The sequence below is a fragment of the Peromyscus maniculatus genome, chromosome 8 (assembly GCF_049852395.1).
Source record: "Peromyscus maniculatus bairdii isolate BWxNUB_F1_BW_parent chromosome 8, HU_Pman_BW_mat_3.1, whole genome shotgun sequence".
Classification (NCBI taxonomy): domain Eukaryota; kingdom Metazoa; phylum Chordata; class Mammalia; order Rodentia; family Cricetidae; genus Peromyscus; species Peromyscus maniculatus.
Window position 1 is genome coordinate 52878878 of NC_134859.1, and position 12195 is coordinate 52891072.

Here is a 12195-nt window from a genome sequence, read left to right on the forward strand (position 1 = left end):
TTCCACATGTAAAGGACTGAGCTCTAAGGTGCCATGAGATCAGCCCAGTGCTCTGTGGACTGTATGCATGAGCCATACCTGTAGCTGGAGCTTTCACCCTCATCCCCCCTCACCACCCCCTGCCGCAGAGAACACAGCAAAGCTGTGGCAATGGGGCCATGCTGAGGTAAGCTCTTGGAGTCTTCTCTCCCGGCTGCAGGATCTGGGCTACTTCCTCTCCCTGCAAACAGGAGACCACTCCATGGATGGGGGTTGGGGGGGGGGGGGAGGTCTTTGTGCTTAAAGCTGGAGCTGCAATCAACAACCACTGGCTACCTTCTTGCCTCAGGTGAAAATTCTTCTCCCCGAACCCCCTAAATTATGACAGAAAATGGAACTGTCACAAGGGCCCCCAAAAGTGGAAGGGTATACACGTGAGGCTTTTATGGGGTGAATGGAAACTGCCAGAGAGTCAGGAAGAGGGGTATGGGAGGCACTTAAGTCTGCTGAGACTCAACTCTCCGATGAGCTGAACACACAAATCTGAACACACGTACACACACATGATGTGCCTGCCTCACCCAGCCGGACTTAAAATGAAAAGCATTTTCAGCGTCCTTCCAAGTTTTCATCAAAAGAGTCTTTAAAATATTTCAGTTCATCAATTAGTAATTTCTCCCCTCAAAGGAATTAACTGTAGGGCCTAGGCCACCCCCTGGAGACTTTCCTGGACCCACACCCAGAGCAACCTGCTGCCGTCTTTGTTTCTTACACACCAACCTCCGGCAGTTCTCAGCTTCGGGGAGCTTGTCCAAGGCCAGGTATCTACCTCCAGTCTGGACCCATGAATTGAACCAGAATCTCTGGGGTGGTGGGACCCGAGCAGCATTTTGCAGCCTCCCAGGTAATTCTCACACACACCACCAAGAGTGACAAGTTGGGAAACTATGCTTAGGACGCCAGGAAGGGAAAGTAAAACATTTCAAAAGAAAAGCAGCTGTGGATAGTGGTGGTGGTGGTGGTGGGGTGGGGTGGGGTAGGTGAGGCAGGAAAGGGACAGCTCTACACAGCGGCCCCAAGAGGCCAGAGGGGGCTGGACTGGGGCGCTCACTCCTTCCCCTTCCCCCCAACCCTTGACAGTGCTGCAGGGAGAAACAGGGTGCTGGGAGCATCAAGAATGCACCGCGGTGGCTGGCGTGGCGGTGCCGGGGCGCGCTGTCTCATGCCTCTGCCCTCGCGCCTCTGCCTCCGCTAATGATTGCATCTTCCTTCTTTCAGCCACATTCAGTACAGAAGCGAAGGGGGCAGGGCAATGAGCGGGAAGAACAGGCTGCTGCTCAGTGAGATGGAACGGAGGAGGGCCCCTTTGTGATGGGGGGGGGGGAGCTAGATGTGGTGGTTAATTTCTTAATTCTCATCACAATTCGGTTCACGGGAGCCTCCTGGAATGTCTTTATCCATCACAGATGGTTCGGGGAAATGATAAATTAATATCGTTATCAATGGAGGCACGGCTCAGATGGTTAAAGAGCAGCGTCCTCTTTGCAGGCTATAAAAGGGAAAGTGCCTCCGAAGTCCATAAAGAAGTCAAACGGTAAACAAAAACTCCCATCTTTTGACAGATTCCAGGACGAGTATCATTCACAAACCATTTTTGCAGAGAAAGGGGAGAAATTCATCTCATCTGACTTTGTATAGGACAACAGCCCACACCATAATGAGGCTGGCCCAGCGCTGTGAAATCGCGCTGAATAGCCGAGAGTGCAGCGGCCTGTCCCCTGGGCATGTTTATTACAGCCCTTTGTATGCACCAACCCTGCCGGGCCCGGTTCGCTCCTAAGCCAGGGGAGGGGAGAAAGACCCCGACAAATTTGTTGCTATGAAACTTCCCAAATGGGGAGACTGCACAGTAATGTTTGGAATCAAATGCCCTTGCTCCAAGCTGTTCTTGTCTGGGTCCACCCCTGCTCGACACTGAACAAGGTCTTGAGCCAGCCAATCACCAGCAGTGTATGGGTGGCCTCGGCCCCCTGCCCGGGCCCCTCCCAGGCCCTGAGAAGTCAGGGGGTAAAGAGGGCCCCACGGCCATTCGCCAGCCAACTTGGGAGTTGAGAGCGGGTTGTCCCAATTCCTCTGCGAAATTAGGGTAAGGCAGAGAAGTGGAGCCTTCCTGTGAGGGCCTAGGATGGGGCTCCCCAGGGGCACTCTCAGAGGCTAGGGTGAGGGACAGAATGTTACCCACAAGATCTGGACTCCCCGGAGGGCAAGCTGTCAAAAGAGCACAAATCTGGGGGGCCAACAAGCTTGTGTGCAAGGAACCATTGCTTAAACCACGTGGCCCTGGAGGACAGACAGAAGGGTCCTACATGGTGGCAGAAAGGGGGGGGGGGGGCGTTTTGACCAAAAGACTCAGAGGCACACATCTCCCCACCCAGCATCTGAGCTGCTCCTAAAGCTGCTTCCTGCCACGATCACCGGGCTGAAGGCTGGCAAGAAGTCTCTGTAAAGGGTATTCAAAGTGTCCCCAAGCCCTAAGGAGGTGATACTCTGGAAGACAGGAGGGAGATAGAGATCTCAAAGTCAAGGGATTCCTTCTCCACCAATCAGATGGCTAGTTCTGTCACATTTCTGTCCCTTGATGGGAGAGCAGCCTTTTTCTCGCCAATCATAAAGCAGGGCCCTTTTTTCAGACTATACTTTCCCTCGACCATCGGTGCAGGACCAGGGAAGCGTTCTTTCCTCACCAGGGTGTGGGGCTCCCAAAACACTGCCTCTCTTCCACACACCCTTTCCTGACCAGGATCTACTCTTAGCTTTCCCCCTCTCCCAAGTTATTCTTGGGTGCCCATCAAGGTTGGGCACAGGACTGCAACTGAAGACAGCCACCTGCGCTGGCCCTAGCATTTGAAGTCACAGAACAGGAACATCCCCTCTCTGTCTGTACCTGCCCCACCCTCAGCCCCAGCTGGCAAGAGAAGAAGAGCATCTCTGCCCCAACAGCAAACACCAGCAGGGCAGGAAGTAGCCAGCATCCTTCCTCATGGAGAACATGGACCTTCCTGTTCTCAGGCACAGGACTGCCCACCGAAGTGGCCGCCCCGGGTTAAACTTCTTGGCCAAATGACGAATAAATCTGTGTCAGCCAATTGTTTACAAGATCCTAGCTTCCATTTCTTCTACAAAAGAGGCAGCAGACACTTTGGATATGGGCAAAGGAGTTGGATACCTTCCAACTCTGTTCTCTGAAGACACTAAACCATCTCTCTAGCTCTGCCCTGCTCACACCACCTTCCTGACAGTGTAGAACTTCCTTAAGCCTCCCTGTCTGGGCCACCTGCCCATTCTCAGTCTCCTGGAGCAGTCTCTCCTGAATCTGTTGTCTCTCTGATTTGGAAACAGCCCCGCTACCTTTACGCTCACATTCTTTTGGCAACCATCAAAGGCAGCCAATGGCCACAGACATGGAATGAGAGACTGTCTACATCTTGAGAAATACCTTACTCATCTGTGCATGTGGAATCCAGGAGTTCTCCCTCAGAGGGGAGAGTCTGCAAAGCCAGCGGGTTTGTGTTGCTGTTTGGCTATCAAGGAAGTGTTCTGTACATGCAGGGGTGGCTCCCTGCTTAGAAGGGCACACACCTGGTTGAAGCTCTGCCATCGTCGTTTTGAAATTCTTTATCATCTTTGCAGAAGGGACCCTATATTGTCTTTCATTTTGCACTAGATCTCTCGAGCTCTATAGTCAGTCTGTGCATAGGTTCCCAACATCTGGTGTAGTTCCGGTTATGAAGACAACACCTCTCCTTCATTCAGAAGCTGAGCAGCATCCAGGAAGGGTCATCCACTGCAGTTCCTTACCCAAGCTATCTACCATGGCTCTGCACCCTCCTGGGTCAGGGGCGTTAAAGGCCCACTGTCTTCCAGGAGCCCTTGGATGTAAACTTCTTGGGGAACCATGCTCAGACATGCTCTGGTCCCAGACCCCAACATTGGACCAAGAAATCCTTAGTCTCTGGAATTCCCCAAAGCTAATGTGTGTGTGTCGGGGGGGGGGGGGGGGAGGGGTCTACTTTTCACTCCCACTGCATTCAGTTCCCTGGCATTTCATCAGCTCCTCTGAGTCATCTGACCATGGCTTGCTTCATTTTGTTGGTGAGAGAAAAACAAACAGCAGAAAGTTAAAACATTAGTGCTTGCTTTGGCGAACAAAAACAGTCGCCTGTCTCCTTTTAATTTTTTTTTTTTTTGGGGGGGATGCGTCCTGAAAAGTAAATCTATTTGCAGATGGATTAAATGTTCCTTCGGAGACCCTGATCCCGAAACTGCCCACGTCGCTGTGACTGTGTATGGGATGGGGGTGGGACGGGAGGCCGGGCACACACATCCAAAGAAGTGCGTCTGCGAGGGGCTGGAAAAAGAGGGTCCTTTGTCCCGACAGTAAGCCTGGTGAACAAGACTCTCTTTCCTCTGGTATGCGGCACACCTGTGCTGAGCAGAAGCTGAGGAGGAGGAGGAGGAGGAGGAGGGAGGCCAAGGGGGGAGTGTCGGGAGCCTGGCCCTCCACCCTCGTACGGGACCTCACCTTCTACTTTCTTCTCTGAGCTGTCTCCATGGCCCCATTGTTTTGGCTTACACATCTAAATTCCAGGTTGGCGGGGGGCTTGAAAGAAAGAGAGAGAGAGAGAGAGAGAGAGAGAGAGAGAGAGAGAGAGAGAGAGAGAGAGAGAGAGAAGTAGAAAAAAAAGAAATAGAAAGGAAGAAGGGGAAGGGAGGGAGCCCAGTGTCCCTGGAAAAGTCACTGCTCCTCACCCCCAGGACAACCCACCTTTGCAAGCCTTGCGGTGGGTGATGGGCTTGCCCATGTCTCGGTAGAAGCCCTCCTTGCAGTAGTGGCAGTGGCGGCCTGCAGTGTTGTGGCGGCAGTTGAGACAGACACCCCCGCTCTTGCGCCCCGACAGCTTGTAGAGCTCCATATTGAATCTGCAGCGCCGAGCGTGGAGGTTGCAGTTGCAGGCTGCAGGGGAAACAGAAGTCATCAGCACAAGGAGGTGAGAGGACCAACACCCGTGGAGACCCCGGGTCTCCCTCCTCCATCTCCCAGCAGGGCAGTCCTAGGCTCTGGGGGGCCTTTCCTTAGCTCCCTCACGGATATTCATCAACACTGATCCAGTACTTCACAGAACCACGCCTGAGACCCCCTGCAATCTGTGTGCTAGAGTCCTGCCCGCCCCAGAATCTTGGTCCTGCAACCTCCAGAGCTAGGAGAAACACATGTGCTTAAGTCCCTGGGGGGGGGGGGGGGACACGGGACGGGACACTCAGGAGGCTTCCACCTCCACCACCATCTGCACCTCCTCTCTCCCATTCCTCTGCCACCAGGGACTCCAGAGCCAACTGCCTCCTCTCCTCCCCACCAACCAGCACCACAGAAGACGCTCAGCTTTCTTCTCTATGGCTCTGCCCCGCCAGTCCCACTTCCTTCCACTTTCCTGTCTGTGCACTAGCTCGGAGGAGGTACTCGCCCGGCCTGCTCTGATGCCCGTGGGGCCTAACTCCCGCATCTCATACCACCTCTCTGCTCATGACCCACAAACCAGCTGCACATCTGGGGTCTCTGCTTGGATCCAGCAGCGCCTCCCCCACATTTGCCCCTTACTCTCCAGCCTGCCTCTGCCAGGCTGTATCTGCAGGATTCAACCAACCATGGGGATCCAAAATATCCGGGGGGGGGGGGGGGGGAACTGCATCTATACTGAAATGCACTGCTTTTCTTGTCATCGGTCCCTAGACATCACGTTGTGTTTATTTACATAATGTTTACATTTTACTGGGCGGTGTAAGCCGTCTCACAAGGGGTTCTACATAGACACAGGAGGATGTGTGGAGGCTATGCACACACATGATGCCACTTTACAGACAGGATTCCACGACGGAATTTTTGTATCTCCAGGGAGTCTTGGGGTCACCTCATAGAGACAACCATGACCAGAGCAGGGTTTCTAAGCACCAACCTGAGGGTGTCCATCAGGATGACGTCAAAATCATTGAGTACCGCCTTGGGGGCTCTTTAACGGGCCAGACCTACTCACTCCCCAGCCTCAGCTCTGCTCTCTGGCCTCCCATCCCCTCTTGCTTCATTTATTCCAAACTCTGGTTAGTTTCTAAACCATGCCAAGTGTGGGGGTGTCGTTCCCCCACCCCACCCCCTGCAAGGCCAGCATGTAATCCTTTCCTCTATGACGGGACTCTTCTCCATGTGGCTGCAGCTGTGTTACCATCCAAGGGGTGCAACTTCAGTGTCATTTCCAAATTTACCTTGCTTGGCAGAGGTCCCCAGCATGTCCCCCAAAGGGCTCTCTTGACCTTACACTAGGATCACAACCCGCGCGTCCGTCCATCCGTCCCCCACCCCACCCCCGACCAGCTGCATGCTCTGGTCTTCAAATTCTAGGATACCATCAGCTGCAAGCCATCCACACTCAATCACTCTCAGATACATCTTACCCTACTTTTTGGTAAAAGCATCTATCAATCACAGAACACTGCAAGCATCGCCGTGACATTTTCACACACGCGGACGGCATCCTCTAATCACAGTTACTCTGTCCTGTTTTCACCACAAGCGTGTTCTGTACACATTTATGGAATTTCTAAAGAAATGATGTTTAAGGCCGTACACTTAAAAACAAAAAAAGCAGAAAGGGGAAAAAGTTCACTCCTGTTCCCACGAATCACTGTGAGCACAGAGGCTTGCTGTTTGGCCCAGCCATGGGACTAGTTCATATTTTCTAGAAATATGGGTCATACCTGTCTGCGTCTAGCTTTGTAGCCTCTTTTTTTCAGAACAAACAATTTTTAGTGTCAAATATCACTCAATATGATCTTTAAAGATTGCGTGGTACTTAGACCATGGGTCTTTAGTGTGTGAGATGGGACTCGCTGAGCAAACACTCTCTCAAAGCTGGCCGGCCAGGGCCGTTCCCTGCTGCTCAGGGTTCAACCCTGAGCCGCCTTTGAACATGGGCGTCTACTGATGGACAGTGCATTCCTCAAGGCAGAATTCTGAGTTAAATTTTGGAGCTCCGGATTTTTAACACTGGCTGGAAACCTTCCTCAAGGAAGGCTGAACTGGCTTTGCCTCTTCCTAGCAGGAAGTGACGCTCTTATCTCACCATGCCCTCGAAAAGAGTAACAATGCACATTTGGTATCAGCATTTGGGAAAAAAAAAAAGTTTGCCAAGTGTCTGGGGAAAAGACCCGCACATGATATCCACCTGTGTCCATGATTACAGAAGAGGGGGGTTCATCCTCTTGTGTCTCCATTTCTATCTCCATGCATGCATTACCTGTTCAGGCCATGGCTCAACTTTCCTCTCTCTGTGGTCGGCTTATAAAACACCTGCCTCTTCTACTAGATAAGCTCTCCATGTTTTTACCCGTTTCTTATTCAGATGCTCCTTTTATTTGTGAGTTTTTCCTTTAGAAACACCACTCTGACTTTGCTCTGGTGTTATAAGCTTCCTTAAACGTTCTTTCAAGAGCCATTCCCCAAATCATGTCCCCATTAGTCACTCAACTGACCAGCAGAGGTGGAGGAGGGCTTTCGTGGGGGTGTCAAGACAGCACCCGTCCTGAAGTCCAAAGGCCTCTGGAAGCCAGTCTGGACTAGAGAACAAATCTGACTCCCGAGAACTGAAGTGTCCCTCAGCTTGTGTCCCCAAGGGATGAGTTCAACCAGGCACACGGAAGCTGCATCTCTACCCCCACCTTCCACATGGAGGACTGTCACATTCACTGTCTCTTGGACTCACTCAGCTAGACAAGGGATAGGACTTTCAGAGACATGCAGCAACCAATGAGCCAGCCTGGCACCGAGGAGTCAGTGAGTAGAGTCCTGGCCTACAGCAGGTAGGTCTTCCTGCTGCTAGGCCGTCCCAGAGATGACCAGCATCACCACACATAAAACAGCTGAACCTGAACGACCACCCCGAACTTGGGTCTTTCCTGCAAGACCAGAAACCCCAAGTCCTGTTGTACCTGCCCAGGACCAGGAAGCTGCAAGGATCCCCAGGGTCTCACTCCTCTCAGGCCTCCTCCATACAAAGAGAGGCCTCACAGCAGCATCTTTGGGTCCTTCATGCAGAGGCATCCTTATGTTCCCCCCCCTGTAAAGGAGGCTCTAGCTGCCAGCATCCAACAGGCCTCTGGGAGTGTGGGGCTGCCTTCCTTACCCCTTGGGAAAGCTCAAGCTGGAATCTCCTTCCCTGCACACCTCACACCAACAAAAGGTTCTTTCCAAACAACTGGTCATACAAAAGAAAACTCAGAGGCCAACATCAAAAAGCACCCCCTTGCCCCTCCCTGGCTGTCAGGGAACATTAAGTGATAATTACCCATGCTCAGACTTCTGCAAAGTATTTTACAGCCTGTTTTCTTTTCACTTTGCTTTATTTTCTCTACACAAATGGAAAAATGCACTGGGCAAAGTGGCTCACATCTGGATCCCTCAGGTCCACAAAGAGGTGTCACCCAACTCCCACCAACCGCAGGCCTTGCCTCGGAGAGACACCCTAATCCCTCATGCCTTCCTGTTTATCTCCTGTTCTCTCCCAGGCGAAAATATTGGGTATTAGTTTCATTATCAGATTTCAAGGCGGGAAGGAAAGGGCAGCCTTGTGAGAACAGAGGTCAACTCAGTAGAGACAAAGGGGGGGGGGGGGCAGAGACCCTCCTGGAGGACCAGCCCGACCCACATCAAGGAGCCCCGCCCCACTGGTATGACTTGGTAGTTTAGCTAGGGATCCCCCCAGTCTCTTGGAGAGACTCAGTTATGCCCCCACTAGCTAGCATGTTGAGATAAGCCAGATTCATCTTGCATAGCCGTATCTCAGGCTCCCAAGGAGAGGCAGGGAAGAGTAAGAAGAGCAAGGACTCCCCAACTCCACCCCCTCAACCAGAAACCTAAGAGAAAGGGGACCAAGAGCCAACTCCTGTTTCCTCCCCCACCCAGGTGTCCTTGGAGTCCTTAACTTCCAACTTTAATCCATTTCATTCATCTCTCCTGTCAACTGGAACTTACCCAATCCCTCGACACCTGCAGCTGAGTTACAGTTAACACACACATATACACTAGCTACATGCTAATCCATGCATGAACTGTGTGAGATACAGAGGCAGGGGATGTATAGCTGCCCAAAGGACTCCTCCCTTAACAGAGGAAATGGCCAGACAGGAGCACACCCACCAGAATTCACAGGGACCACATGGGACAGATGCTCTTAATCAACTTTGTTGTTTCACGGGGGACAAGGAGAGGGTTTGATCTGCTAGCCCACAGAAAGTCTCGATTACATTTTTGTTGTACAACTGAGAGAAAGCAAAAGCTCAAAAGAGAAGATGCATGCATGGATGGATAATGAATTGGATTAATTGACTGGTGAGCAGATGGATGGATGGGGTAGATGGATGGGATAGATGGGGAGATAGATGAACAGGTTAATGGATGTACCCATGGGATGAACGAGTGAGATGAACTGGTAGATGAAAGAGGTGGATGGAAAGGTAGATGTAGGATGGGGTGGATAGATGGGTTAGTGGATGGGTGGACTGGGTAGTTAAATGACTGGGTATGCTGACGGGCAGGCAGACAGGAAGGTCAGAAAGTAGACCGGTAGATAGACAGGACCAAGAGGATTTGCTGCCTGGCCCTCATCCTAAAGGCAAAGTCTTGTAATTTTCCTCTATTCTTGTTTTGAACTAATTTAAACTCATCTTTGATTAGTTAATTAATTAAACAATTTAATTCCATTTAAATAGACTTCAGTACTTTAGTGAAAAGACCCTTCATCTATATGCCATGGACTCTCCCTAGGACTCTCTGAACACAGAGAACTGAGTCTCAGCCATTAGACAAGTTCACAAAAACAGAGGTGTATTGATTCTCTCCCCAAAAACACCTGATAAACTAAGTCACATGCCTACCAAGACTATCCCAGGTCCAGAAAGCACACAGCAGCATTGTTAACTCATATTGTGACCCTGACTCTCCAAAATTCGAACAGCTCTGGCCTGTGAGTGAAAACGGGAAGGCCATCTGATCATGGGCCTGCTTAGAAGCTCTGGTCTTGGACCTAGAACCCCTTCTCTGTCCTACCACATAGGACCATGGGAGTGGATGATTGGATAGATGGATGGATGGGTGGGTGGGTGGATGGGGGGGTGGATGGATGGGTGGATGGATGGGTAGATGGGTTGGTGGGTGGGTGTTGGACAGATGGACGGACAGAGGGATGGATGGATGGATGGATGGATGGATGGATGGATGGATGGATGGATGGATGGATGGATTAACAGGCAGTTGGCTTCATTTCATCTTTCCTCTCTGGTGCAGTTCTTTTGGGAAATTTGCCTGTGCTCTTTATACAATTGGTAATAGAATTCTGGACTTAAGTACTTGCCTCTAGGCTGACAAAAATAACCCACAAAACACCCTCTGCACAATGAGTGCTTTCTTTCTTTCTATTTATTTATTCTTTGTTCTGTTTTTGTTTCTGAGGAAGAGTCTCACTATGTAGCTCAGCTCTGGCTGTTCTATAATTCACTATGTAGATCAGGCTGGTCTTGAACTCAGAGATCCACTTACCTCTGCCTCCCGAGTGCAGGGATTAGAGGTGTGAGCCACCACCAGACTAGGTGCTTTCTATAAGAGAAACTGGTCCCCCATCCTGAGCTCTCTGTGATCCCTCAGGAGCACATTTCAAAGTATATATATATGTGTATTACAGGATCACGGTCAGCACCTCCAGTTTCCCTCACTGTTTCTGGGGGTACTATATAAAGAAAACGAGACCTACTCTGGTTTGACTTTAGGAGGTTCAGAAGCAAGCAAGACAGAGTCCTGCCTCATGGTGCATCTATTCCCAGAGGGGAGACAGGTCCATGAAAGACCTGGGGTCTCTCGGCTATGGGAGGAGCTGCTGGGACAGTCGGGAGATAGCCATCTTGCTGGGTCCTTCTGGGACCAGATACAGAGGGCAGGGCCTGAAAAGAGGACTAGACCCTGGCCAGGAAGTTTCACCTTCACACTTCCCACTGTATCTGCATACCAGTTCAGTGGGGATCCCGCCAGATGCTTCTCTTTCTAAGACAGATTATGACTACACAGCCCAGGCTGGCCTTCAACTTGTGATGATCCGCCTGCCTCTGCCCCCCCCCCCCCAAGTGCTGGGATTATGGGCATGCACCACTCTGCCAAGTTCCAGATGTATGTCCCCTTCCTCTCTCTCAGACAGAGTCTCATTTAGTCCAAGCTGGCCTCAAACTCACTATGTATCCAAGGATGTCCTTCCACCTTCTTTCTGATCCTCCTGCCTCCTCTCCTAGGATGGCAGGTTGGTGCCCTGCCCCCATACACAGTTTATGCAATTCTGGGGACAGAACCCAGAGCTGCCTGCATGCTGGACAAGCACTCACTCTGCAAACTGAGCAATAGCTCCAGCTCCTCCAGATGTATGTCTGACAAACTCCCAGGTCATGCTGCTGCTTTTTGGCCTGAGGACTTGTGTTGACCGAACCAAACGGAAAAGGAACCAGTTGGACTGTTGGACCGTCACCCACCCGTGGAGAAAGTGCCTTGCAGCAAGGTGAGAGTGTCGCTCACAGCAGGGGGCAGTGGACAGAGCTCTGGCTTCATTAAAAAAAATTCTTAAATAATTGGCGTAAAGTCATAAAAATATTTGAGAGCTATTTTTTTTTTTTTTTTTTTTTTTTGGTTTTTCGAGACAGGGTTTCTCTGTGTAGCTTTGCGCCTTTCCTGGAGCTCACTTGGTAGCCCAGGCTGGCCTCGAACTCACAAAGATCCGCCTGCCTCTGCCTCCCAAGTGCTGGGATTAAAGGCGTGCGCCACCACGCCCGGCTAAGAGAGCTATTTTTAAGAGTTGGAAGCTACTCCTATTTTATTTATGACCTCGCTACTCCATTTGGTACACTGTTTACTTGGAAATTGTCTGTCCCTTGTTTATTAATTGTTAACTCCTCCTCCTCCTCCCACGGTGTCTTCTGGGCCTCGTTTGCAGCAGCTCCTGGAAAGGCCTGGGTGAGCAACCACGGCTGCACACACCGGGCTCCTATCTGCATCTGGGGATGGTACCCAGCTGAGCTCTCCAAGGCTGATACAACATGGGCCCACAGGGCTCTGGGACTCACAGTAAGTTGTGT

General features: G+C 51.2%; 1 protein-coding gene across 2 annotated transcripts in view; it reads right to left on the reverse strand.

The window, feature by feature from the left end:
- Nucleotides 1-12195, reverse strand: part of Ntn1 (netrin 1) — a 202685-nt gene that overhangs the window by 65474 nt on the left and 125016 nt on the right. For both annotated transcript variants that reach the window (XM_015992368.3, XM_006973498.4), the window contains exon 3: nucleotides 4805-4993. In XM_015992368.3, coding sequence (XP_015847854.1) covers nucleotides 4805-4993 — 189 coding nt within the window. The remainder of the gene's footprint in view (nucleotides 1-4804; nucleotides 4994-12195) is intronic.